The sequence below is a fragment of the Colobus angolensis genome, unplaced genomic scaffold (genome assembly GCF_000951035.1).
Source record: "Colobus angolensis palliatus isolate OR3802 unplaced genomic scaffold, Cang.pa_1.0 Scaffold1, whole genome shotgun sequence".
NCBI lineage: Eukaryota > Metazoa > Chordata > Mammalia > Primates > Cercopithecidae > Colobus > Colobus angolensis.
The window spans coordinates 1,227,748-1,251,515 of record NW_012110918.1 but is presented as its reverse complement, the minus strand read 5'-3'; the positions used below and the strand labels follow the sequence as shown (position 1 = coordinate 1,251,515).

At 38.6% G+C, this 23,768-nt stretch overlaps 1 protein-coding gene across 3 annotated transcripts in view; it reads left to right on the top strand.

Moving 5' to 3' along the window:
* CEP112 (centrosomal protein 112kDa) overlaps nucleotides 1–23,768 on the top strand; it is a 567,477-nt gene that overhangs the window by 449,667 nt on the left and 94,042 nt on the right. For all 3 annotated transcript variants that reach the window (XM_011944093.1, XM_011944768.1, XM_011945463.1), the window contains one exon: nucleotides 5,893–6,042. In XM_011944093.1, the coding sequence (XP_011799483.1) occupies nucleotides 5,893–6,042 (150 nt within the window). The remainder of the gene's footprint in view (nucleotides 1–5,892; nucleotides 6,043–23,768) is intronic.

The window sequence follows — 23,768 nt, the reverse complement described above, 5'->3', positions numbered from 1 at the left end:
TTAAATATAAGTTAATGCAGAAGAAAGCCTGAGCTCTGGAGTCCAGCACCCCTGGATTTGAATACCAGCCCTACCACTTCCATGACCTTGAGCAAGTTACCTGCCCTCTTTGGAATTTGGTTTCCTCATTTGTCAAATAGAGGAGCAGTACCAACCTCAGAGGATGGTTTTAACTATTAAGTAAAACATTGCCAAAACTGTGTTCAGTATAGTGCCTTAGTACACACTAAAGCACTTAATGAATGTCAATTATTATAGTATCAGCACTAAAATTGCCATAGAGAAAGAGGAAAGGAGGGAGGGAAGAATGAAAAAAAGTTTGGAAGGTGGAACAGATTATTGCTTCAGACACCATGTTTTTGGGTGTTCACAAATTGATAAAATCTCCCTGAAAAGCTTGGAGAGGCATAGGGTTGCTAACTGTTTTCCTAAGGAAAAACTTGAAGGTGGAGAAGGAAAAACCAACTAGTAACAACTATCATACACTATTACCATCATTTCATTAATCAAGGGACAGTGCAACACCAAAAAAATCTTAGAAAGAGTGTAATATAATAAAAGATAGTCCATCCTTTTCATAAAAGTTAGGATGATAACCTTACATTGATAATATTTTGTTTGCCAGCTTCTAAATATTTATATCTGTGCACTGGCATTTGAGAAGCATTAGTCTACAGTGCCAGTCAGTTCAGAGAAGCATGTCCGATTATTTAAAAATGAGCATTATAAAACAAGACTGTGGATTGGATCTCTCCACATTTAAATGATAGCTTATTGGAATCTCTAACTCATATCTCATTAAGCTGATGAGAACACTAAAACCAAAGTTGCTTAACTCTGTTGGGTTTTTAAAAATCCCTCTCTGAAAAAAAGAAAATGAATGCATTAGTAATGAATGTGTTGGTACCTCAGAGAGCATAAGATTAAATTTGGAAAATATTTTAAAGATTTTCCTCCTTTAGAGGAAGCTGCTTACTTTTCACGATTTTATCAAGCCTTTAGGACCTAATAGAGCATGTACATTGAACCCTTGGCACACCTGAGCACTGTGCCCATTCTGAGATCTGCAGCACTCACCCTCGCCACCACTGCAGTGTTTGCCTCATCTCTGGACATGCCCCCAAATATCATTTCCATCAGAATCACATATTTTTTAATCTTAATAAAAGAATGCAGATGATGCAAACACTGCGGTCATGATGAATGCTGGAGTTTGAGTAAACTCCTCTTAATGTTTTAAGAGGAGTTCTTAAAACATTGAAATAATAAGTGATTATGTATTTACCTTGCCTCTTCAATATTAATGTAATTTTCCCCACTCAGCCTAGTCATCTAGTGCCCATTTTTCAAGGAAAGATACTGCCATTTTGCCAGAATGTCCACAGTTAGAAACATGGGCAGGACTGAAGTTTGAATGCCAGTTGAGCTTGCCTGCTGCCAAGGGATGAGTGTCTCCTACCGCTGCCCCACACTGCCCAACACCTGAAGCGTATTAGTACCTGGGAATATTGCACATGACCGCTGTGCCCATCTCTGTGCCAGCCTCCTGGGGGCCAACCCAGAATGCACGGGGCATCCACTTATTTTATGAGAAGCTTCAGTGTTCACCTAACCTTCCTAAGCATGGCTTCTTAAGTGGCATGTCTTCTCTATTGTATCATATTTTAAAGAAGAGTTTTATAAAACTCTCAAACTGTACTACAATCTGAAAAACAATAGAATGAGTTGAAGATGAAATCCTAACCCCTATTTGGGATCCTGTTTGTTTGGTTTTTTTTTTAAGACCACTAACATTTTTGCAAAGCATTAATTGCTTAACAATTATTGTTAACTATTATTAACTATTATGACTTTCATGAGTTCGGGTGCTTATGCCATCAGCTCAAAATAGCTCTCCTTTTGTTTCCGAAAACACTAATTTTTAATATCCATATGAAAATTATCTAATCCACTTCTTTCATTGAAACTTAATACAGTATAAACATTTAGTTGAGTGGTAGCATTTTGTTTATGGTTTTTAATTATGATTCAATCAAAACTGGAGGGTTTTGATTATGATTGTATATGTTAGCTTTCATTTTTCTTAGAACCTTTTTTTAACATTATTATTCTACAAGAAAGGTAGGTTAACTGAATACAATTTGCTAGGTGATGGTTTTTATTACTTACCCCGATTATAGTTCTACTACTTAAACTGGGTGTCAGTTATTATATACACTGAGCTTACGAGAAAGTAGTCCATTTTCTTATACTCTAGGTGTACGACCAGTAGAGTTTTGTTCCTTGCCTGAAGTATGTTAATCTGATTATTATGATTATTTCTCAATCTTAAAGTATTAAATCTTGTTTTTTAAATTATCCTTATTTTAGTTACTGTTCCATATCCGTATCACCTGTGAGTCTATTCAACCAAATAATTTATCTATGTATCTAGCCAGGTTGTTTCACCTGAAGTGTTTTAACATTTTCCCCCTTATGTCGCCTTCCTAAGTTTTAAAAATAGCTTTCCAAAAATAATCTCATTATTTCCCCCAAAGGAAACTCTCCTTGTTCCCCCAAAGAATATAAGGTTTTATTTTCCACACAAAAGCAAGCATGTCCTTCTTAGAACATCCTGGACTTCACTTGTAGTCCCTTCCAAAACCAGCATTTTTTTCTTTCTTTCTTTCTTTTTTTTTTTTTGAGATGGAGTTTCACCCTTTTTGCCCAGGCTGGAGTGAAATGGCGCGTTCTTGGCTCACTGCAGCCTCTACCTCCCAGGTTCAAGTGATTCTCCAGCCTCAGCCTCCCAAGTAGCTGGGATTCCAGCGTGTGCCACCACGCCTGGCTAATTTTTTGTATTTTAAGTAGAGACAGGGTTTCGCCATGTTGGCCAGGCTGGTCTTGAACTCCTGGCCTCAGGTGATCCACTCACCTCAAAACCTGAATTATTTTGTCCTAAATGTTCTGAAAATGAGAAATATCCCTATTCCATGGCCTTTGACTGTTTGAAGTATCCTAGTATATTTTTATCTTTGTTCTTTGGTCAGTTACAAGCTAGTCTCAATCTTAGTATTGTTTTAAGAAAAAAATACTTTGTTCTTTAAAAATATATCGCATGACTGCGGTTGTGGATATATGAATCTATATATGTGTTACACTGCACAGAACTAAACACACACACACACACCCTCTCTCTCTCTCATTCTCTCTTGCCCTTCTTCTCTCTCCAGAATTAAACCCACTTCTACAAAGTTATAGTTTACTCAGCTTAAAACATTGAAATAGTAAGTTGTTTTTTACTATTTGGTCCCATGTTCTCATAAAAGATCAATCTTAAATTTCATAGTAGGCCAAGGAAATCTGACTCTTTTTTATCCCTGGCTCCTCTGGCTCTGTGACTGTGAGTTGATTGTTCTGCGCATCAATTTTTGACATTTACTATGAGAATTTAACCTTTCCTGTTTCACGGAAGTGCTATGAGAATTAATTGAATTGATGCCAGAATGAAAACAATATTTAATCAAAATTCAGAAAATGGATGAAAACATCTTCATTCTCAGTAAATGAATGTTTCCACTCATAGCAGAAGGCTCAAGTTTGCGTGTAATAATATTGACATTGCTGTTATATATTTTGTCATTTCACAATTGGCTAAATATGTGATTATTGACAAATTCTAAGTGTCAAACTTTGGTACAGTGAATTTGCTCACTTCTCAAAGCATAAATACTCTATATTTTATTGTCAAGATGCTACTATTTATGTCAGTAGTAACAACTAGTATTTCTATAGCATTTGGCTTCTGGGGGACTCCAGACAGTTTCTATTTATTGCCTTATAATGCATTAATCTCGTTTTGTAGTTAGAAAAACTGAGCTTCAAGAAAGATAACTTGTCGGCCGGGGACGGTGGCTCAAGCCTGTAATCCCAGCACTTTGGGAGGCCAAGACGGGCAGATCATGAGGTCAGGAGATCGAAACCATCCTGGCTAACACGGTGAAACCCCGTCTCTACTAAAAAATATGAAAAACTAGCCGGGCGAGGTGGCGGGCACCTGTAGTCCCAGCTACTCCGGAGGCTGAGGCAGGAGAATAGCCTGAACCCGGGAGGTGGAGCTTGCAGTGAGCCGAGATCCGGCCACTGCACTCCAGCCTGGGCGACAGAGCGAGACTCTGTCTCAAAAAAAAAGAAAGATAACTTGTCCAGTGTTTCTCACCAACTGCCCTCCCCCCTGCTTAGGACCAAAAGAATTATATTCTAATGCGGGCCTAATGTTGTTTCTTTTATTAGAAGAAATGACTATTTCCTGCTTTTAAAAAGTCATCACTATTGAATTTGCAAGGAAATGGATACATCCAAACCAAAGGAAGGACAGCGCTCTCAGAAGGCCAATTCAATATAAAAGTTTCTCATCAGATGGTTAATTTGAGAAGTTGGAATAACCCTGTCTGGGAGAGAACAGATTCTTAAATGTAGGGAATACTACAGGAGTGAATGAAAATGGCACCATGTAAACCAAAGTGACTATCCATGAGTTAGGAAGAAGACAACCTATTTGGAAGTATAAACTTCCTACAATACCACAACCTTGTTTTAAAGAAACATAACGGAGTGGCCAAGCATGGTGGCTCACACGTGTGATCTCAGCACTTTGGGAGGCTGAGGCGGGCGGATCACAAGGTCAGGAGTTCGAGACCAGCCTGGCTAATATGGCGAAACCCGACTCTACTAAAAATACAAAAATTAACTGGGCGTGGTGGCCTGTAGTCTCAGCTACTCAGGAGGCTGAGGCAGGAGAATGGCGTGAACCTAGGAGGTGGCGGTTACACTGAGCTGAGATCGCGCCACTGCACTCCAGCCTGGGTGACAGAGCAAGACTCCTTCTCAAAAAAAAAAAAGAAACATAAAGATGGCAGGCTAAAGGACCCAGTTAGTGAAGTGATGGGTCTGACTGCATGGTTCAAATCCTGCCAGTCTCTTTAGTTGGATGTCATTTTCAACAATGTAAGATATTTGTCCTCTTTCTGTGCCTCTGTGTCCTCACTTATAAAAGATAGGCAGTCCGGGCACAGTGGCTCACGCCTGTAATCCCTGCACTTTGGGAGGCCGAGGTGGATGGATCACCTGAAGGTCAGGAGTTCGAGACCAGCCTGGCCAACATGATGAAACCCCCATCTCTACTAAAAATACAAAAAATTAGCTAGGCGTGGTGGCGGGCACCTGTAATCCCAGCTACTCGGGAGGCTAAAGCAGGAGAATCACTTGAACCCAGGAAGCAGAGGTTGCAGTGAGCTGAGATCACGCCATTGCACTCCAGCCTGGGCAACAAGAATGAAACTCCATCTCAAAAGTTAAAATTAAAATAAAAAAAAATAAAAGATAGGCAATAATAATACTTGTCTCACAGTAGTATATGACATAAGAACGTAAAGTGTTAAACACAATACACAAACGTTAGTGAATTCCCAAAAATTACTGTATAGAATTAGGTGACTGAAGAATAAACTCTGTTCATTATTTTCTTTGGTTATTACAGTTCAAAGCATTATGAAAAGCAGAATAGCTTTTCTCATTCTAATAAGTATATTTCTCAGTAAAATAAAATCTGACACTTTTCATATTTTTGAGATCACAGATGTTCTTTCTTCTGATGAGTAAATATTGTGGAATGTTAGAGTGGAAACGTCTTCCAAGTATATTTGGTTCAGAAGTTGTTCACCATTCACAGTTTTATTAAACTCTTTTATTGTATGGAATTTCATGCATTATAGTGTGTGATATGTTAATTGAAAATATTTAATTTGTGGAATAGAGTTTTGTCAAATCCATTCTTTTGTTAAGCATCAGTACATATAAATAGATGCCTCTCCCAGAAGAATTTGAAGTTATAGCATGCTGTTTTCATTTTAGATCATAGCAGAACTTCAGACAACCATTTCCTCTCTGAAAGAGGAGAACAGCCAGCAGCAGCTTGCTGCAGAAAGGCGGCTCCAGGATGTTAGACAAAAGTTTGAAGATGAGAAGAAGCAGCTGATTAGAGATAATGACCAAGCAATCAAGGTAATCTGAAGACTTCAGTAACCAGTGGTACCAGCTGCTTTAATGTAATTAAAAGGAGGGCTGAAATCCCAGCAGTGGGCAGATGAATGCGGGTATCTGGCTTGTTCACACAGCCTGCAGTAATTCCATTCACTGGACTCTACCTTTGATGTATCCAGTGACTCAGGCTGACTTCCCTCTAAGAGATCGCATGCCAGCATAAAAAGTCATTTTTGGCAAGCCCAATCCATTCACATTGAACAAATATTTTAAAAATACCCTGTCCTTTCTCTTGAGAACCACTTTGGAACTGTCTCTTGAAATTAGAATGACTGTTTGAGCCTAGCACTGCCGGCTGTTAAAGTCAGAAGTCAGCTTCCAATTTGCATTCTGTTCTTTGCCCACATCCTTTCATTATGTATTCGCATAATGAGAAATAACCTGTTCGAAGCTTGCAATGCCAACCATTTGATGTGCTTCGACACAGTACAGGAAAGATGTGTTTTTGCTGAGAAACTAGGTTGTTTCCAAATGACTTCAGAGAATCACACCCTTAATAGCAACAGAAAATTCCCTGGACCCCGATTCTTTCGGTGATAGGCAGTTAGATCTCCAAGTAGTTTTTTCTTGGCTTCATAGCAGTGAATATTATTGTAAGTGTCTACATCATACTGGATTTAATCTATGAGGATAAGCATCTGGAAACCTTTATAAATAAGGCTTAAAAGAGAACAAAAAATTTTAAAGAATTCCCAGCAAACAATTATTTTTCAACGACTTTAGTTTGACATAACAATACTCAAAGAGTGTAGAGTCATCATACAAAGCAAAGAACGATAGAAGAAAAATTTGGGTTTTATAGCTGCCCTTTCCTGCCTGACCTCTGCATCTTCTTTTTCTATATCCTATTGCAGGCAATCTGAGTAACGCTGGGAAGAGTTAGTGTTAATGTCAGTTGCTTTTTATATATTCCCTTTAAGCTGAGACAACACTAGACAGAATAAAAAGCCTTAACAGATGGACTAAACCTTCAAGGCCATTACATCCGGCCTCCTCACTTTACCAGTGAGGGCTTATTTTTTTGTTAATGACATTTTTCCTATATATTTCCACCTGCAAGCTTATTTCCCCTACCTGTGTTATGGAGACCAAAAAAAAAGATTTTTTTTTCATATTCTGGTGGTTTAAAAACATCTTTCAAGTTTTTTTTCAATTACAAACATACAGGAAGTGCCCCAATTGATCTGTGTAACACATCTTGCTTCACATAAATTGCGTTGCATATTTTTTTAAATTGTTTTAGTTCTATAAAATGTCCATATGAAGTGGATTTCTTTTTCACTTTATGTCCAAATACCAAGTGGTAGGTAATATCCAAATTTTAAATGAACAATCAAATCTCAATATAAGCAAAAATGGAAAATATTAATGTACTCCTGACAACATAGTTCTGGTAGTTTCTTGATGATTTAAAAAATCTTGAAAGAATTATAATTAGTACAGTTGCTCATTTTAAACTAATTCTTACAGTTTTAATTATTTAATTTTTAAATTATTTAATAATTAATTTTTAAATTATTTAATAATAATTTAATAATTAATTCTTACAGTTTTATAATGTATATAGAAACCATATGTACCACATGTTACCTGAAAATAAAAAATTAAAGTTACAATGTAGGTAAGATATAGCTAAGTTTTGATTCACTCACTTAGATTATACATAAAGTAAATGACATTTCTTTTTTACTAACCTGCATTAAAGTTGCTAAGGTCATTGATTCATTAGCATTCATTGCCTTGGCTCCTTTTTTAAGGCTATATCACAAAAAGTACTGTGAAAAAAAGCTGATATTTACTCAACATGTACTATGTTTCATGCTCCGCCATTTTAATTCATCTCATGTTCCATTATCTCATTTAAGCCTTATAGTAATCTTCATGAGGAAGGTATTTCTGTCATCCCCATATTACAAATGGGGAAATTGAGACTATGAGGTTAAATAACTAGCCCAAGATCATCCTGCTGAACAATTGGCAGAGACAGTTTCAAGCCACAATCTGTCTTACTTGAGAGCCTCAACTATTAACTATTATACCATACCCCAGTGTACTACATTCTGTCCATGAAAGTGAGTCAAATGACCAAGTGCCAAAATGAACCTAGATATTGTCATTCTGTTTTTCTCTCTTCATGAATGATATAACATTTTTGCAGCAGTTGTTTGATTTGGACATTCTGATTATATTTAAGTGTTTTGTATACATAGATTTAGGTACATGAGTAGATATTGATACTCAGAAAGAGGCACAGCCACTATGAGGCTTGATTTTCTGGGACCAAATACATTTGTCTGCAGATATATTCAATAGAGACATAAAAGTAGTGTGCATGCTAATTGTGAAACATACTTCACTCCACTTCTGGGTTGATGATGAACTGAACTCTTTCAAGCTGGTGATCAAGAATGGAGACAGAGAGTAAACCTAGTACTCATTCTGTCAGAGCTTATAATAATATTTCTGCAGATAAATCATTAAACTAATTCTAGAGAAAATTTGAGGTATACTAAAATCCACTTAAAGGGTCACCAGTCAGGTGCAATATAACTTGATAAAACATTTCTGAAGGATAATTTGGCAATACCTATCATCATTAAATTGCCTGAGAGATATACCTAGTCTTTGACCCATTTTCAGAATTTGCCCAAAGGTGGCAATTAATAATCACACTAAACTTTAGCTAATCAAAAAGATGGTTGTTCTAGCTTTCATCTTTTCAGTCAGTAATTATTTATTAAGCTCCTCTTATGTGACAGGTACCTGCAACACCAGCATTCTCTATATCCTTTCTATATTTTTAACTATAGCAAATACACTGAATACTGTGCACTATAGGAAATGATGTTGGATAGCATATTTAAGCATATTGAAAATGTTCACAAGATATTTTTCAATGAAAATGCACATTCCAAAACATATAGATATGAGCTTATTTTGCAAAACAAAAGTATGACTCAAGAGAAAAAAACACTACAGTTATATCAAAATTTTACTAGTGGATCTCTCTAAGTGGCAGAATTTAAAATTTTTTTAGTTTTTTCTATATTTAAACTATAACAACACTTTTGCAATGAGAAGCAATAAAAATTGGTAAAAAGGGAAAAGCTACCAGCCTGAAGAAATCCACTGAACATTGTGGGAATAGTTGTAGGTGAGACTAACAGCAGGCATGATCCTCACTGTCCAAGAAACAACAGATGAAGTCAGGTCTTTTACAAAACAGAATTCCTTTAGTGTAAAAAGAGTTACACAAATGAATGAAATTCATAAGAGTAGATATTTTATTTTATTTTATTTTTTGAGATGGAGTCTCGCTCTGTTGCCCAGGTTGAAGTGCAGCGGCACGATCTCAGCTCACTGCAACTTCCACCTCCCAGGTTCAAGCGATTCTCCTGCCTCAGCCTCCCAAGTAGGTGAGATTACAGGCACCCACCACCACGCCCAGCTAATTTTTGTATTTTTAGTAGCGACAGGGTTTCACCATGTTGGCCAGGCTGGTCTCGAACTCCTGACTTCAGGTGATCCACCTGCCTCAGCCTCCCAAAGTGCTGCGATTACAGGCATGAGCCACCACATCTGGCCAAGAATAGATCTTTTATGCTGTAACACCCTATCTTTTAAAAATCAGTAGCAAAAAACTCTTTATCACTTATTTACTGCCTTAGCTCACTCCTTACATTCAAAGTCACACCTTTCAAAAGAGTTATCACCAGTGCTGGCTTAGAGCAATAGCTATCTGCACATAATTCTTTGGATTAGAAATTTGGGCAGGGATCAGCTGAGTGGTTCATCTGCTCAATGTATGGCATTGGCTGGGGTGCTTCACGAGGTTACATTCAGCAGAAAGCTTGACTGGGGTTGGAATGTCTGAACTGGTTTCAGGCCCATGCCATATGGCCTTTCTTGCTAATAGATTAATCAGACTTTTCACTTAGTAGCTGATGTCAAAGAGAATTAAAAGGGGTAAAAGCAGAACCTGCATTTCCATTAAGCCCTGCCCTGGGAAGATTCACAAACTCACTTCCACCACATTCTATTGATCAAGATAGATCATAGGGCCAGCTCAGAATCAAGGAGAGGAGAAACAGTGGCCATTCTCTCAGTGGGAGGAATGGCATAGATTTTGAGGCCATCTTAAATCTACCACAGTAGTCGATACTAAAGGTCCAGTTTTTATCTCCCATTTATTCCTCAACTATACAAAATAGTACAAAGAGGAAAATATCTATATACCTACTACCCATAATCAACATTAATTAACATCATGGCATATTTGCATCCATCTTTTTTTATAAAGAAAATCTATTCTCTTGTTTTTGAAGAAGTAGAAATGTCGTATGCTCATTTATAAATAATTTAAAATGCAAGAATAAAAAAGTAACAGTTTTTAAAGTCACCCCAAATCCTATCACCCAGAAATAACCATCATAGAATTAAGGTAAACATTATTTCTGATATCCTACTATGTATAAGGGGAAAAGAACAGAAAGCTGAGTAGGCTTTTGAAATTAATACTATAGAGTTTTTGTTGTTGTTTTAAAAAAATCTTTAATTTTACTTTAATTCAACAGATGAAAGAAACTAGAGCAAAACAGAGGAATTGTTGAAGTTTTGGACAGAACATGTTGATTTCGGCTGAAAAACATGTACATTTGCACCCTCATACTTTCTCCCGTATGAGGAGAGAACCCTTCCCTGCCACCTCCTACCTCGGATAGTAGTAGTATTTTCACACTGTCAGGGTTTATGATATTCACAATTTTTAAACTGTATCCTATAGTTTAATTCTCATGCTATATTTCCATCTATGCAGTGCTTATACTAGGCCTTTTACCATAGTGTCTCCATTCCCACAGTTTTTACTTTGATTTGTTTCTTATTTGACTGGATGGTGCTGTCTTCCCTGAGTTTTTTCATATTTAAGAATGTCTGCTGGCTAACCTGTATGATTGAATGGCATGTTACATGGGTGCAGTGTTCCCGTTCACATTTTCTTCCCATGTGTAAACACAGCTCATCGAGCATTTAAGATTGCCATGAGAAGCCTGGGCTAGAGAGACCAGCAGATATGACCCGCAGACTTTTCTGTCTGCAGACCAGCAGACATAGACAGAGTGCTCCTCCGTGGAAGTGATTTGCATTTTCTGAGGCATTCCTGAAGAAGTCTTTCCTTCTCATTAAGTGTAGTAGATTAACCAGGATAAATTCAGTAAGTGACTGAGATATGTCTACATGTTCAGTATTCAATAGCAAATGCTTCTGAAGCATAGTGGTTCTCCTTGTTAAGTAAAACTGACTTGTAGTGTCTCTGTGTGTTCTCTGACCTGAGGGAAGGGGAAGGAAGAGCTGGCGCATGTAGTGTCTCTGTGTGTTCTCTGACCTGAGGGAAGGGGAAAGCAGAGCTGGCGCACAAACCAGCATGCATCTGGCTGAACTGACTGTTCTCGCTTTGAGATTATGTTAAGTGTGTTTCAGGGTTCACACTGCCTACATGGGAGTGGCATCTTCTTTTCCTTTGAGTTTTTAATGATCCCAATTTTGTGTATATCCCTGAAGTCCTTTCCTCTGAGGTGGCCAGCCCTGATGTTTATCTGTTTTTCTACCTCATCCATCTCCCCTACTCTCAGCCAGAAGAGGAAAGAGATGAGGCTGCCATGCCATTTCTTTCCTCCAAATTTGGTGATAGTATTGAGAATTCTCAGAATTTTGACTCATAACAAAATAATGATCCTAGGGGCATGGCAAGTTTTGAAGTTGAGCCCCTGTGCAGCTCTTCACTGTGCTCCAGAATTATATTTCTTTCCTTGACCCCAGGTTTTTGATGGTTTTTTTGTATGATGTCTACCTTATCACCCGATACTGTTCTGTTGGTGTATTTTTGCTAGCTTTTACTCTTCTTTACTCATTTTATTTGGTGTTGGGAGAGGGACATTAAATCTACTATCTAATCTGAGAAGCCTATTTGACTTCTTTATGACATTTAACAAGGATCTGCTGCTGCTCAGATATTACCACAATAATGCTGCCTAACAAACACTTTTGGAGACTCAGTGATCTTCACTCACATTTATTTTTTTTTTTTGCAACATGTCTGCGGGTCGCTGTTGTGGCTCAAATTCAGAATATGCATTGACTGACTGGGTTTGACTCCAGGCTTTAGATCAGATTCAGGCCAGCTCTACGCATTTGTACAGTTGGCTTGGACTAGTAGTTGTCTGGGATATCCTGTTCATGGTAGATTACAGAAGTGCAAGAGGATGGATTGAAAGAAAGCCCTGCATCCTCAGCCTCATTTCTGTCCACATCAGTGAGGCAGGGAAATTATATACTGACTCTAGTTAGAAGACCATGAACACCTGTGAACAATGATTTACTCTGCACGGACTAGCCTCTAAAAACTTTCTTAGCTCTAGGGCAGCAGTTTCCTGGGGCATCTACCTTTTGGAACCCCTCTTTTCCATTCTTATTCCCGTCTTTTCTTTTTTGCACTGAAATAATGGTATTAGTTAGGGCCTATTTTGTTTTATCTATATGTACTGGATTGTCCCTGGACAATCTCATCCCTTCATGTTAACTTCCAGACAAATGAATTTTGAATTTTCATCGCCATTCAAACTTCTCTCCTGAGCCCTCAATTCACATTTCTGACTACTACTGGACATTTCCATTTGGATGGACCATAGACTGAACAATCTAGACCTGTCATAAACTGAATTTATCTTCCTCTTGCTCTTCTCCCAGCCCTAGCCTGCTCTTCTTCTTGTATTGATTATCTGAATTAAAGTACCACCATCATCTACCTACTCACTGAAGTCAGATTCTTAGAAATCTCTCTGAATGAATTATTTCCTTCCCTTACCTCTCATAGGTCAGTCCCTAGAGAAAACTCCTAAATATCTCCAAACTCATACCCCACTCCCCAGTCACTAGATCCTACCTTCTAGGTCAGATCATCATCATCTTTGACCTTGCCTAGCACAATCACCCTTATCTAGAATCACTGCCAATAACTTGACCCTCTCAAATCTATGCCTCACACTATTGATAAGGTAACTTTTCTAAAACACAAATATGGGCATGTTGTTTTTTCTTAAAATTCATCAATGGCTTTCCATTGCCTATAGGATAAAACCTATACTTGTCAATATGGCATATAAAACACTTTATGATCTAGGCTGGGCGCAGTGGCTCACGCCTGTAATCCCAGCACTTTGGGAGGCCGAGGCGGGCAGATCACAAGGTCAGGAGTTCAAGACCAGCTTGGCCAACATGGTGAAACCCCATCTCTAATAAATATACAAAAATTAGCCAGGCATGGCAGCGGGCACCTGTAATCCCAGCTACTCGAGAGGCTGAGGCAGGAAAATCACTTGAGCCCAGGAGGCAGAGGTTGGAGTGAGCCGAGACCATGCCATTTCACTCTAGCCTGGGCGACAGAGCAGGACTCCATCTCAAAAAAGAAAAAAAAAAGACAAAAGCACGTTATGATCTAAACCAGCAGCTCTTAAGGTGTTCTCTGCAGACTCTGATGAGTCCCTGAGACCTTTACAATGGCCCCACAAGGTCAAAACTATTTTCATAATAACACAAAGACATTACTTTCCTTTTTTACTATATTGATACTTGCACAGATGATATAGGAGCAATGGTGCCTTCACACAAAACAAGGCTTTAACATGAAACCATATGACTAGTCATTATTTTCTTCACTACCATATACTTATGGTTAAAAAAAAAAATACAACAACAAAGCAATAAAATGTACAGATGGTCCCTGATTTACAGTGGCTCAACTTACAATTTCTCAGCTTTATGATAGGTTAATCAGGGTATTAAGTACATTTTCAACTTAACGATATTTTCAGCTTACATTGGGTTTATTGAGACTTAACACCATCTTAGTTGAAGAGCATCGGTGTTGATTTTGTTAAATCTCAAACCTCGAAGACACATCCCTTTTAATATTAATAGGAAGTACACATGAAGCACTTCTGCTGCATACTGAAGTAGAATGACTGACTTAGGGAAAAGCAGTTCTGTGTCTGTATGAGTATGAGCTGAACTCTAGTCACTCTGAAAGAAAGACTGACAGGCAACGTATGCATATTCACACTTGAGTGTTTGGCAGATGTTTTCTTGAAAATGAATGAAATGAAACAAGCCTGACATTTCAAGGATAACAACTGACTATATTGTTGCTAATGATAAAATTTGAGCTTTCAAGCAGAAATTAGAATTTTGGAAAACTAATGCCACCACTGTGAGCCTGACAGCCTCACAATACTTACAGTATTGTGAGATCGGTGATGATGAGATCGGTGATATCATTAGTGATGTGTGTGGGAAGAAAGGGGAAGGAAGAGAGTGAAGCGTATTTGGAAGATTTGTATAACTCACGGAACCATGTTTTCCAAATGACAAACACTTGATGTTACAAAACCATGCCTGAGTAAAAGATCCATTCAAAATACAAAAGAGACCAATGGATGTTAAGGTAATAGTATGAAAAGTTCACTGAGAGAGTTTCAGATTCCACATTGCAACTAACTTTTTAGAAGCTACCACTTGTCAAATTTTAGCATAGTAATAAAACTATCCGCAGTCATCTAAAAAGGCTCCTAAATTACTCCTCCCTTTTCTAACTTATCTATGTGAGACTAGATTTTCTTCCTGTTCTTCAGTCGAAGTAGCATCTTTTAAGAGATTGAATGCAGAAGCACATTTGAGAATCCAGCTGCCTTCTATCAAATCAGACATTGAAAAGATTTGCAAAACATGAAACATAGCTAGTTGTCTCACTAATTTTTTTTTTGCTTTGGAAAATAGTGATGTTTCTATTAAAATACTGTACTTATGTTTACACATAATGGATTTATTACTATTTTAATGAATAAAATGTTTTAATATTTCTTAGTTTTAATATGTAATATGATAAATTCAGTAGGTGTGATGCACATATACAAACCCTCTTTGGGGTTGTCAGTTTGTAAGAGTGGACAGGAGTCCTGAAACCCAACACTTGGAGAACCACTTGTCTAGACATCACCCTCCACTCCCCCTGGTCAGCTGCCAGTGCTCAGCATAGATGCCGTGTTCTCTACGATCCCGTGCCCCATGGGAAATGCCCCTGAGCCCTGTGTAAAGTGGCCTTTCCCTTTGACTTAAAGGTCATCTTTTCTGCGAAGCATCAGAGTGAGAAACCCATGTCAGCCTCGTCCATTCCTCTAACAAAGTGTTTGCTGTATTACAGTGCTGATCCACAATCCCTCACCCAGTCCGAATCTGCAGGTTCTAGGAAGGTGGTGCTTGTGCTGTATCTACAGTGGGTCCTGGGACCACATAGTCTACTCAGACACATACAGGAACCGTGAAATGTGTGAGTGTCCGCAGTGAAAGAGACAAGTTGAGATTGTAAGTCCGTCCCAACATCAGTCAGGTTTTGTTCCCGAAGAAGTTAACTCAGACTTTCCAAAAGAATTTGTGTTTTCCAGAGGATTTTTGGATTTCAGGATTGCAGACAGAACGTTGTGGACCTGTATGTAGATTAATTCTATTTCTCACTAACTAGACTATGAGATTTTTGAGAGCAAGCTTTAGTGCAATGTTTATTTCAATGGAAATGCTGGAAATACACAGAATAAATGAAAGATGTTCCCTCATAAATCATAAAAGGTTCCGATAACAAATAGTGTCACTTTATTCTCATGTCATTTTATTTTTAGTGGCAGCAAGCTCATAAATATTCTGTAATGGTATAGCAGATATGGGGAGAGAACTCAGATCTTGTGGTAACCATCAAATATTTTGCCTAATTATGCAGATTTTTAAAAAAATACCACGTGCCTTGTATATACAGACACACCTCATTTTATCACACTTCATTTTATTGCACCTCACAGATACTGTGTTTTGTACAATTCAAGGTTTGTGGCAACCCTGTGTCAAGTCAATTGGCACCATTTTTCCAACAGCGTGTGCCCACTTTGTGTCTCTGTCACATTTTGCTAATTCTCGCAATATTTCAGACCTTTTCATTATTATAACTGTTATGGCAATTGATCTGTTATCAGTGATCTTCGATGTTACTATCGTCATTGTTTTAGGGCGCCAAGAACTGCACCCATGGGAGACAACAAACAGTAAATGTTGCGTGTGCCCTAACTGCTCCACTTTCTGGCCATTCTCCCATCTCTCTCCATCTCCTCGGGCCCCCCTCTTCCCTGAGACACAACAATATTGACATAGGTCAATTAATAATTCTACAGTGGCCTCTAAGTGTTCAAGTGAAAAGAAGAGTCACACATCTCTAACTTTAAATCAAAAGCTAGAAATTACTAAGTTCAGTGAGGAAGGCTTGTTGAAAGCTGAGACAGGCCCAAAGCTACACCTCTTGTACCGAACGGCCACATTGTGAATGCAAAGGAAAAGTTCTTGAAGGAAATTAAAAGTGCTACTCCAGTGAACATATGAATGACAGAAGGTAAAGCAGCTTTGTGGTGATATGGAGAAAATTTTAGTAGTCTAGTAGAAGATCAAACTAGCCACAACCTTTCCTTAAGCCAAAGTCTAATTCAGAGCAAGGTCATAAATTTCTTCAATTCCATGAAGGCTGAGAGAGGTGAGGAAGCTACAGAAAGAAAAGTCTGAAGCTAGCAGAGGTTTGTTCGTAAGGTTTCAGGAAAGAAGCTATCTCCATAACATAAAAATGCAAGGTGAAGCAGCAAGTGCTGAAGTAGAAGCTACAGCAAGTTACCCAGAAGATCTAGCTAAGGTCCCTGATGAAGGTGACCACACTAAATGACAGATTTTCTATGTAGATGAAACAACCTTCTATTGGAAGAACATGCCATCTAGGACTTTTATGGCTAGAGAAGCTTTAAAACTACAAAGGACAGGCTAACTCTCTTGTTCGAGGCAAGTGCAGCTGGTGACTAAGGCCAGTGCTCATTAACCATTCCAAAAATCCTAGGACCCTAAAGAATGATGCTAAATCTAATCTGCCTGTGCTTTTTCAGTGGAACAAGAAAGCCTGCACTGCAACTTGGTTTACAGCATGGTTTACTGAATATTTTAAGTCTGCTGTTGAGACCTGCTCAGAAAAGAAAGATTCCTTTAAAAACAATGACTGCTGATTAACCATGCACCTGGTCACCCAAAAGCTCTGATGGAGATGTACAAGGAGATGAATGTTTTTTCTTGCCTGCTAACACAGCATCCATTCTCTAGCTCATGAATCCAGGAGTCATTTCAACTTTCAAGTCTTGTTATGTCAAAAATACATTTCATAATACTATAGCTACCATAGATGGTAATTACTCTAATGGATCTGGGCAAAGTAAATTGAAAACTTTCTGGAAAGGGTTCACCATTTTAGAACCATTAAGAACATTTTTGATTCATGGGAGGAGGTCAAAATCTCAACATTAACAGGAGTTTGGAAGAAGTTGATTCCAGCTCTCATGAATGACTTTGAGGAAGTAACTGCAGATGTGGTAGAATAGGGAGAGAACTAGAATTGGAAATGGAGCCTAAAGATGTGACTGAATTGCTGCAACCTCATGACTAAACTTGAGTGAAGAGTTGCTTCTTATGGATGAGCAAGGACAATGTTTTCTTGAGATGGAAGCTACTCCTGGGGAAGATGCTGTGAACATTGTTGAGATGACAACATAGGATTTAGAATATTATATCAACTTAGTTGATAAAGCAGTGGCAGGATTTGAGAAGATAGACTCCCATTTTCAAAGAAATTCTACTGTGGTTAAATCAAACAGCATTGCATGCTACAGAGAAATCTTCCGTGAAAGAAAGTCAATTGGTGCAGTGAACTTTATTTTTATCTGTTTAAGAAATTGCCACAGCCATCCCAGCCTTCAGCAACCACCACCGTTATTAGTCAGCAGCCATCAGCATCAAAAACAAGACCCTCCACCAATAAAAAGATTAGGACCTTCTGGGGGCTCAGATGATTGTTAACATGTCTTAGCAATAAGAAAGTTTTAATTAAGGTATGTGCCTTGTTCTTTTAGACATAATGCTATTGCACACTTAATAGACTATAGTGTGGTGTAAACATGACTTTTATATGCTATTGGGAAACCAAAAAATTTGTGAGACTCTCTTTATTGTGGTATACACTTTATTGCAGTGGTCAGGAACAGAACTTGCAGTATCTCCGAGGTATGCCTGTATTATCTAAGAACATAATTTGTATACTCTAGGGGCAATGCCCACAAAAGGCTGTATGCCAAAGCCAAGTTATCTAAATGTGAGTTAGCACCATCCACTGAGCTCACAGAAGTTCATTTGGGGAAACGTTAGAAATAGTTCTTTAAAGAGACTGTGGAACATTCTTCTGGCATCACTGCACCACCAGGGCTGAGTCCTTTCTTTGAAGCTAGTGTATTGAAAGTTTCTCACTGTGAAGCCAGATGTCCAAGCAGAGATTTCATATCAAGGAGAAGTGTTGTAAAATTTTTGCTTGCAGGCATAGAAAAGAGATTTTACAGCATTGATGCTTCTCTCCCTTGGCTACTGACTGGAGTTCACAAGAAAAGGTCAGCTGCCAGTAGGACATCTAGCAATCTGGTCTGTGTTACCAGAAGGGCTTGGTTGGGGGCAGGGGTGGGAGGTGTAGAATATTTCATAAGATTGGGCAATTTTTACTGTGCTAAAAGCTTACAGGAATCAATTTCCCAAAGAATAAAATTACAAACCTCATTGTGGTGTTTTAGTAGCATTGAGAAACGGAAAGAAATCTCAATGCCTAGCATCAAATGGCATTGTTTGGGACCTGTTCACTATTTAATTCTTGTCTCCCCTGTATGCACGTCCTAAGGGCACAAGGAAAGTGGCATTTTCTTTGTGCCCTCCTGAATCAGAATTAATAATGCTAAGGATAGAAATGTATTTTCCATCCCACCTAAGAAGGTTTGCCTACTCACTCAGAAAGGAAGACAGAGCCATTCAGTCGTAGTAGCATAAAGCATAAGTGCCATTTTTCAGGAAGAATGCTCTGGAAGATAAGCTTGGATACACTGTGGCCGTGAATTATGACCTTGCTTCCTAGAGCAAGGAGAAGCAATAGCAATGAATGAGCAATGAATGCTATTCAAGCAATAGCAATGAATAGCAATGAATGATTGCATGGTCCAAAATGAAGTACTTTGGTTAATAAACTATTGGAATATATATGGATAATTTAGTTTTTTAATTTTACAAATTTAACAAAAAACGACTTGGACATTGTTAATCTTTAATAATGCTAAACTGTATCGAAGATAGTTCAAAGGCAGTATAATGGACATAATGATCATTGAATGATATAAATGTAAGCCTCAGCAACCAAAATTACTGAATGATCAATTTAATATTTATTAGGTGGTGCAAAAGTAAATGTGGTAATGGCGAAAACTGCAAGACTTTTGCACCAGCCTAATATATGCTACATAGGTGTATATGCACGTATTATGTGCAGTCATATGTCACATAACAACAAATCAGTCAAGATGGACTATATAGATGATGGTAGTCCCATAAGATTATAATGAAGTAAATGATGAGAAATTCTTACCGCCTAGTAACTTCTTAATGATCCTGACCCTTTGTAGGCCTAGCCTAATGTGTGTGTTTTTGTCTTATTTTTAACAAAAAGTTTACAAAGTAAAAATAAAAAAAAAATAGAAAAAAGGTTATGGAATAAGGATATAAAGAAAAATAGAATAGGCACAATTATTATTCATCAAATGAAAATACATTTTTAACAAAGGAAAATGTATTGTATAGCTGTGCAGTGTGTTTCTGTTTTAAGCTGTGTTATTACCAGAGTCAAAAAGTTTAAATATTTTTTTTAAGTTTAAGTTTATAAAGTGAAAGTGTTCCAGTAAGCTAAGCTGAATTCATTATTGAAGAAAGAAAATGTTGTTTTATAAGTTTAGCATAGCCTAAGTGTAGAGTATTTTAAAGTCGACAGTAGTGTACAGTAATGTCCTAGGCCTTCACATTCACTCACCACTCACTCACTGACTCACAAATGCAACTTCCAGTCCCGCAAGCTCCATTTATGGTAAGTGCCCTATGTAGGTGCACCATTTTGTATCTTTTATACTGTATTTTTACTGTACCTTTTCTATGTTTAGATATATTTAGATAATTGCCTATAGTGCGGTAATGATACAGTAATGTTACAGTATAGTAACAGCTGTACTATAGGCAATTACACCACAATGGCATAAGGTGCAGGAAATGTACTTGAATACATTTACTCAAGTACCACTGGTACAACAGTTCTCTTTCTCCCACGTCCTTGATGAAATTGACTCACAGCTCCAGGCCCTGTGGTCATGACTAAGCTCAACAAGCAGAGTATGGTCTCTAGACAAGTGGATAGACTGTATGGCATTGTTTCTCTTGCAACCCTTCCTAGCCACCAACCAACCTCTTGTTCTTTTTCTGATGTGTATATGATTCAACTCTTCCATCTACTCTCTTAAAAATCCCTTTTGTAATCCCATCTTAATATAGAAAGTTTACAGAGTAACCTATCACTTCTTCTCCAAATTCCACAGTGTGTTTCTACTTCTCATCATCCTCTAGCTCTGTGCAGCATTTGACTGTATTGATTGACCAACAGTGTTCCTTCTAGAACAGGGGTTGTCAAGCTTTTTCTGTAAAGGGCCAAATAGTAACAATGTTAGGCTTTGCAGGTCGTATAGTCCCAGTTGCAGCTACTTAGCTTTTAGCATTGTGGCCTGAAAGCAGCCATAGACAGTATGTCAACAGATGTGCATGGCTATGTTCCAATAAAACTTTATTGACAAAACCAAGGTAAATGCTAGATTTGGCCTGCTGGCTATAGTTTGCCAACCCTTATCTTATCTTACCTTATATGATACTGCTTTTACTTGTCTCTCTTCTGCTGGTCTCTCTTCCTCCCAGTGGATGTTCCTCAAGTCTATGTCCTGGGCTTTGCTTCTCCTTTTCTTTTCCACACTAAGATCATCTCCTCTGTGATGTCAGCTGTCGCTTCTGTAGAGATGATTCCCAGAAGCCCTGGCCTGATTCCTAGATGGGTCCTATATCTTGCACTGCCTGTAAATCCTCTTCTTTTGAAGATGCACTACTATTTCAGACTCACCATCTACAACATTGAGTTGTGATCTTCCCTTCCAGATTGGCCCTTCTTTCCAGTCTATCGGGGTTACCCCCAGTCTTTCTGTTTCCTATTAGAAACTTTGAGTTCATCTTTGTCCTTTCTTTCCTTCATTCCAGTTTATCTCAAGTCTATTGCAAGAGTCCTTGAATGTATTTCTTATTCCTCTGATATGCCCCTATTCAGAGCCCTTCTCAACTTGTGATTGATTTAAAATAGCCTCCTCTCAGCCAATATCCCTGCCAAAAGGCTCTCAGCTTCAGTCCAGTGTGAAGAACTCTGCCAAAGAAATCTTAAATCACTGTGATGTCCTTGTCTTACAAAGAGGGTTTGGAAATCAATAAGAAAACTAACAACCCAGTGGACAAAAAGAGCAAAGAACATGAATGCAGAATTCACAGACAGAACATCAATGTCCAGCAAACCTATGGAAAAAATATGCTTATTGTTACTCATAATCAAATAAATGTAAATCAGAAATCCAAAGTTTTGAAGGGACTGACTGCCATCCATCTGACCAGTGTAAGTTTTTGTTTCAAAAATGTGGTCAATGGTGAAGATACAGGGAAACCAGCAGACTCGAGCCCCATTTCTGAGAGTATAAGTCATTGTGGCCTCTGTGGAGGGCAGCATGGTCATATCTACCAACATTGAAATGCACATAACCTTTGGGCCAGCAGTTCCCCCAACAGGAATCTATCTCTGGATATACTTACAAGTCTATACAATATCTTTGCAGGATTGTTTGAGCAAACAGCTGGAGAAAACAAATTATGACACATCTACACAATGGAATATTATGAGGCCATTTTTAAAGAATGAAGTAAATCTCTCTGCAAATGAGGCAAGGTTGCTAATATGTAATAAGTGAAAAGAGTACAGCATGTCATATACATAAAAAGATGTCCTGAGTAGGTCTCCAGATGGATAATAGTGATTATTTCGGGGGAACTTTCCATTTTTTATTTTATATCTTTCGATGATGTCTTAATTTCTTACAACATCATATGACTAAATTGAATTTAGAGGGTTGCTTATAACATCATAATCAACCTCTTCTGCTTAGCTTTCAGAGCCTGTCCAGGTTTCTCAGGATTCCTTGACACACACATTCTCTTCCAATCAAGCTGGTTCTCACCATCCACAAGCACCTGGCCAGCCACGCAGCCTGCCCTCTCTCATGCTGTTCACCTTCCTCCTCAGCAGCATCTTTAACCCTCAGACTTGTCAAGTTTTAGCATCTCAAGGTCTTATCTCCTTCCTCCATGAAGCTCTGCTGACTGCCCCAGTCCTCAGGAACCTTACACTTTCATGAGGTCCTGTTATTAATCCTTAATAATTCTTTTCTTTTTTATTTTGAGATGGAGTCTTGCCCTGCCACCCATGCTGGAGGGCAATGGTGTGATCTCAGCTCACTGCAATCTCTGCCTCCTGAGCTCAAACGATTCTCCTGCCTCAGCCTCCCAAGTAGCTTGGATTACGGGCACCCACCACCATGCCCAGCTATTTTTTGTATTTTTAGTAAAGACAGGGTTTCACCATGTTGGCCAGGCTGGTCTCAAACTCCTGACCTTGTGATCTGGCCACCTCGGCCTCCCAAAGTGCTGGGATTACAGGAGTGAGCCACCATGCCCAGCCAATAATTATTATTTCATGTCTTACACTTTTGGTTTCTGCCTAACACCCACAGTACTGAGTGCTCAAACATAAAGCCTTCATTGATTTAAAGAATATATTCCCAGGATACTGGCCCGGCATGGTGGCTGATACGGCTTGGCTCTGTGTCCCCACCCAGATCTTATCATGTACTCCCATAATCCCCATGTGTTGTGGGAGGGACCCAGTGGGAGATAATTTGACTCATGGGGACAGTTTCCCCCATACTGTTCTAGTGGTAGTGAGTAAGTCTCACGAGATCTAATGGGGTTATCAGGGGTTTCCGCTTTTTCATCCTTCCGATTTTCTTTTGCCGCCACCATGATTCTGAGGCCTCCCCAGCCATGTGGAACTATAAGTCCAATTAAACCTCTTTTTCTTCCCTGTCTTGGGTATATCTTTACCAACAGCATGAAAACAGACTAATACAGTGGCTCACACCTGTAATCCCAGCACTTTGGGAGGCCCAGGCGAATGGATCACTTGAGGTCAGGAGTTCCAGACCAACCTGGCCAACATGGTGAGACCCCATTTCTACAAGATACAAAAGATTAGCCAGGCGTGGTGGTGCGCACCAGTAATCTCAGCTACTCAGGAGGCTGAGACAGGAGAATCACTTGAACCCAGGAGGTGGAGGTTGCAGTGAGTTGAGATCGTGCCACTGCACTCCAGCCTGGGTGACAGAGTAAGACTCTATCTCAAAACATATATATATACGTATAATCCCTGGTTACTAAATATATTAATTTATTTTATACCTATTATTGCTTGTTTTCAAGGCAGTTTTAAACACATCAACACCAACCTTGGTATTAAGGGACCCCAAATCCTCACCCCCACAAAATGTTGGTTCTTGGATTAAATATCTAAGCCTTCA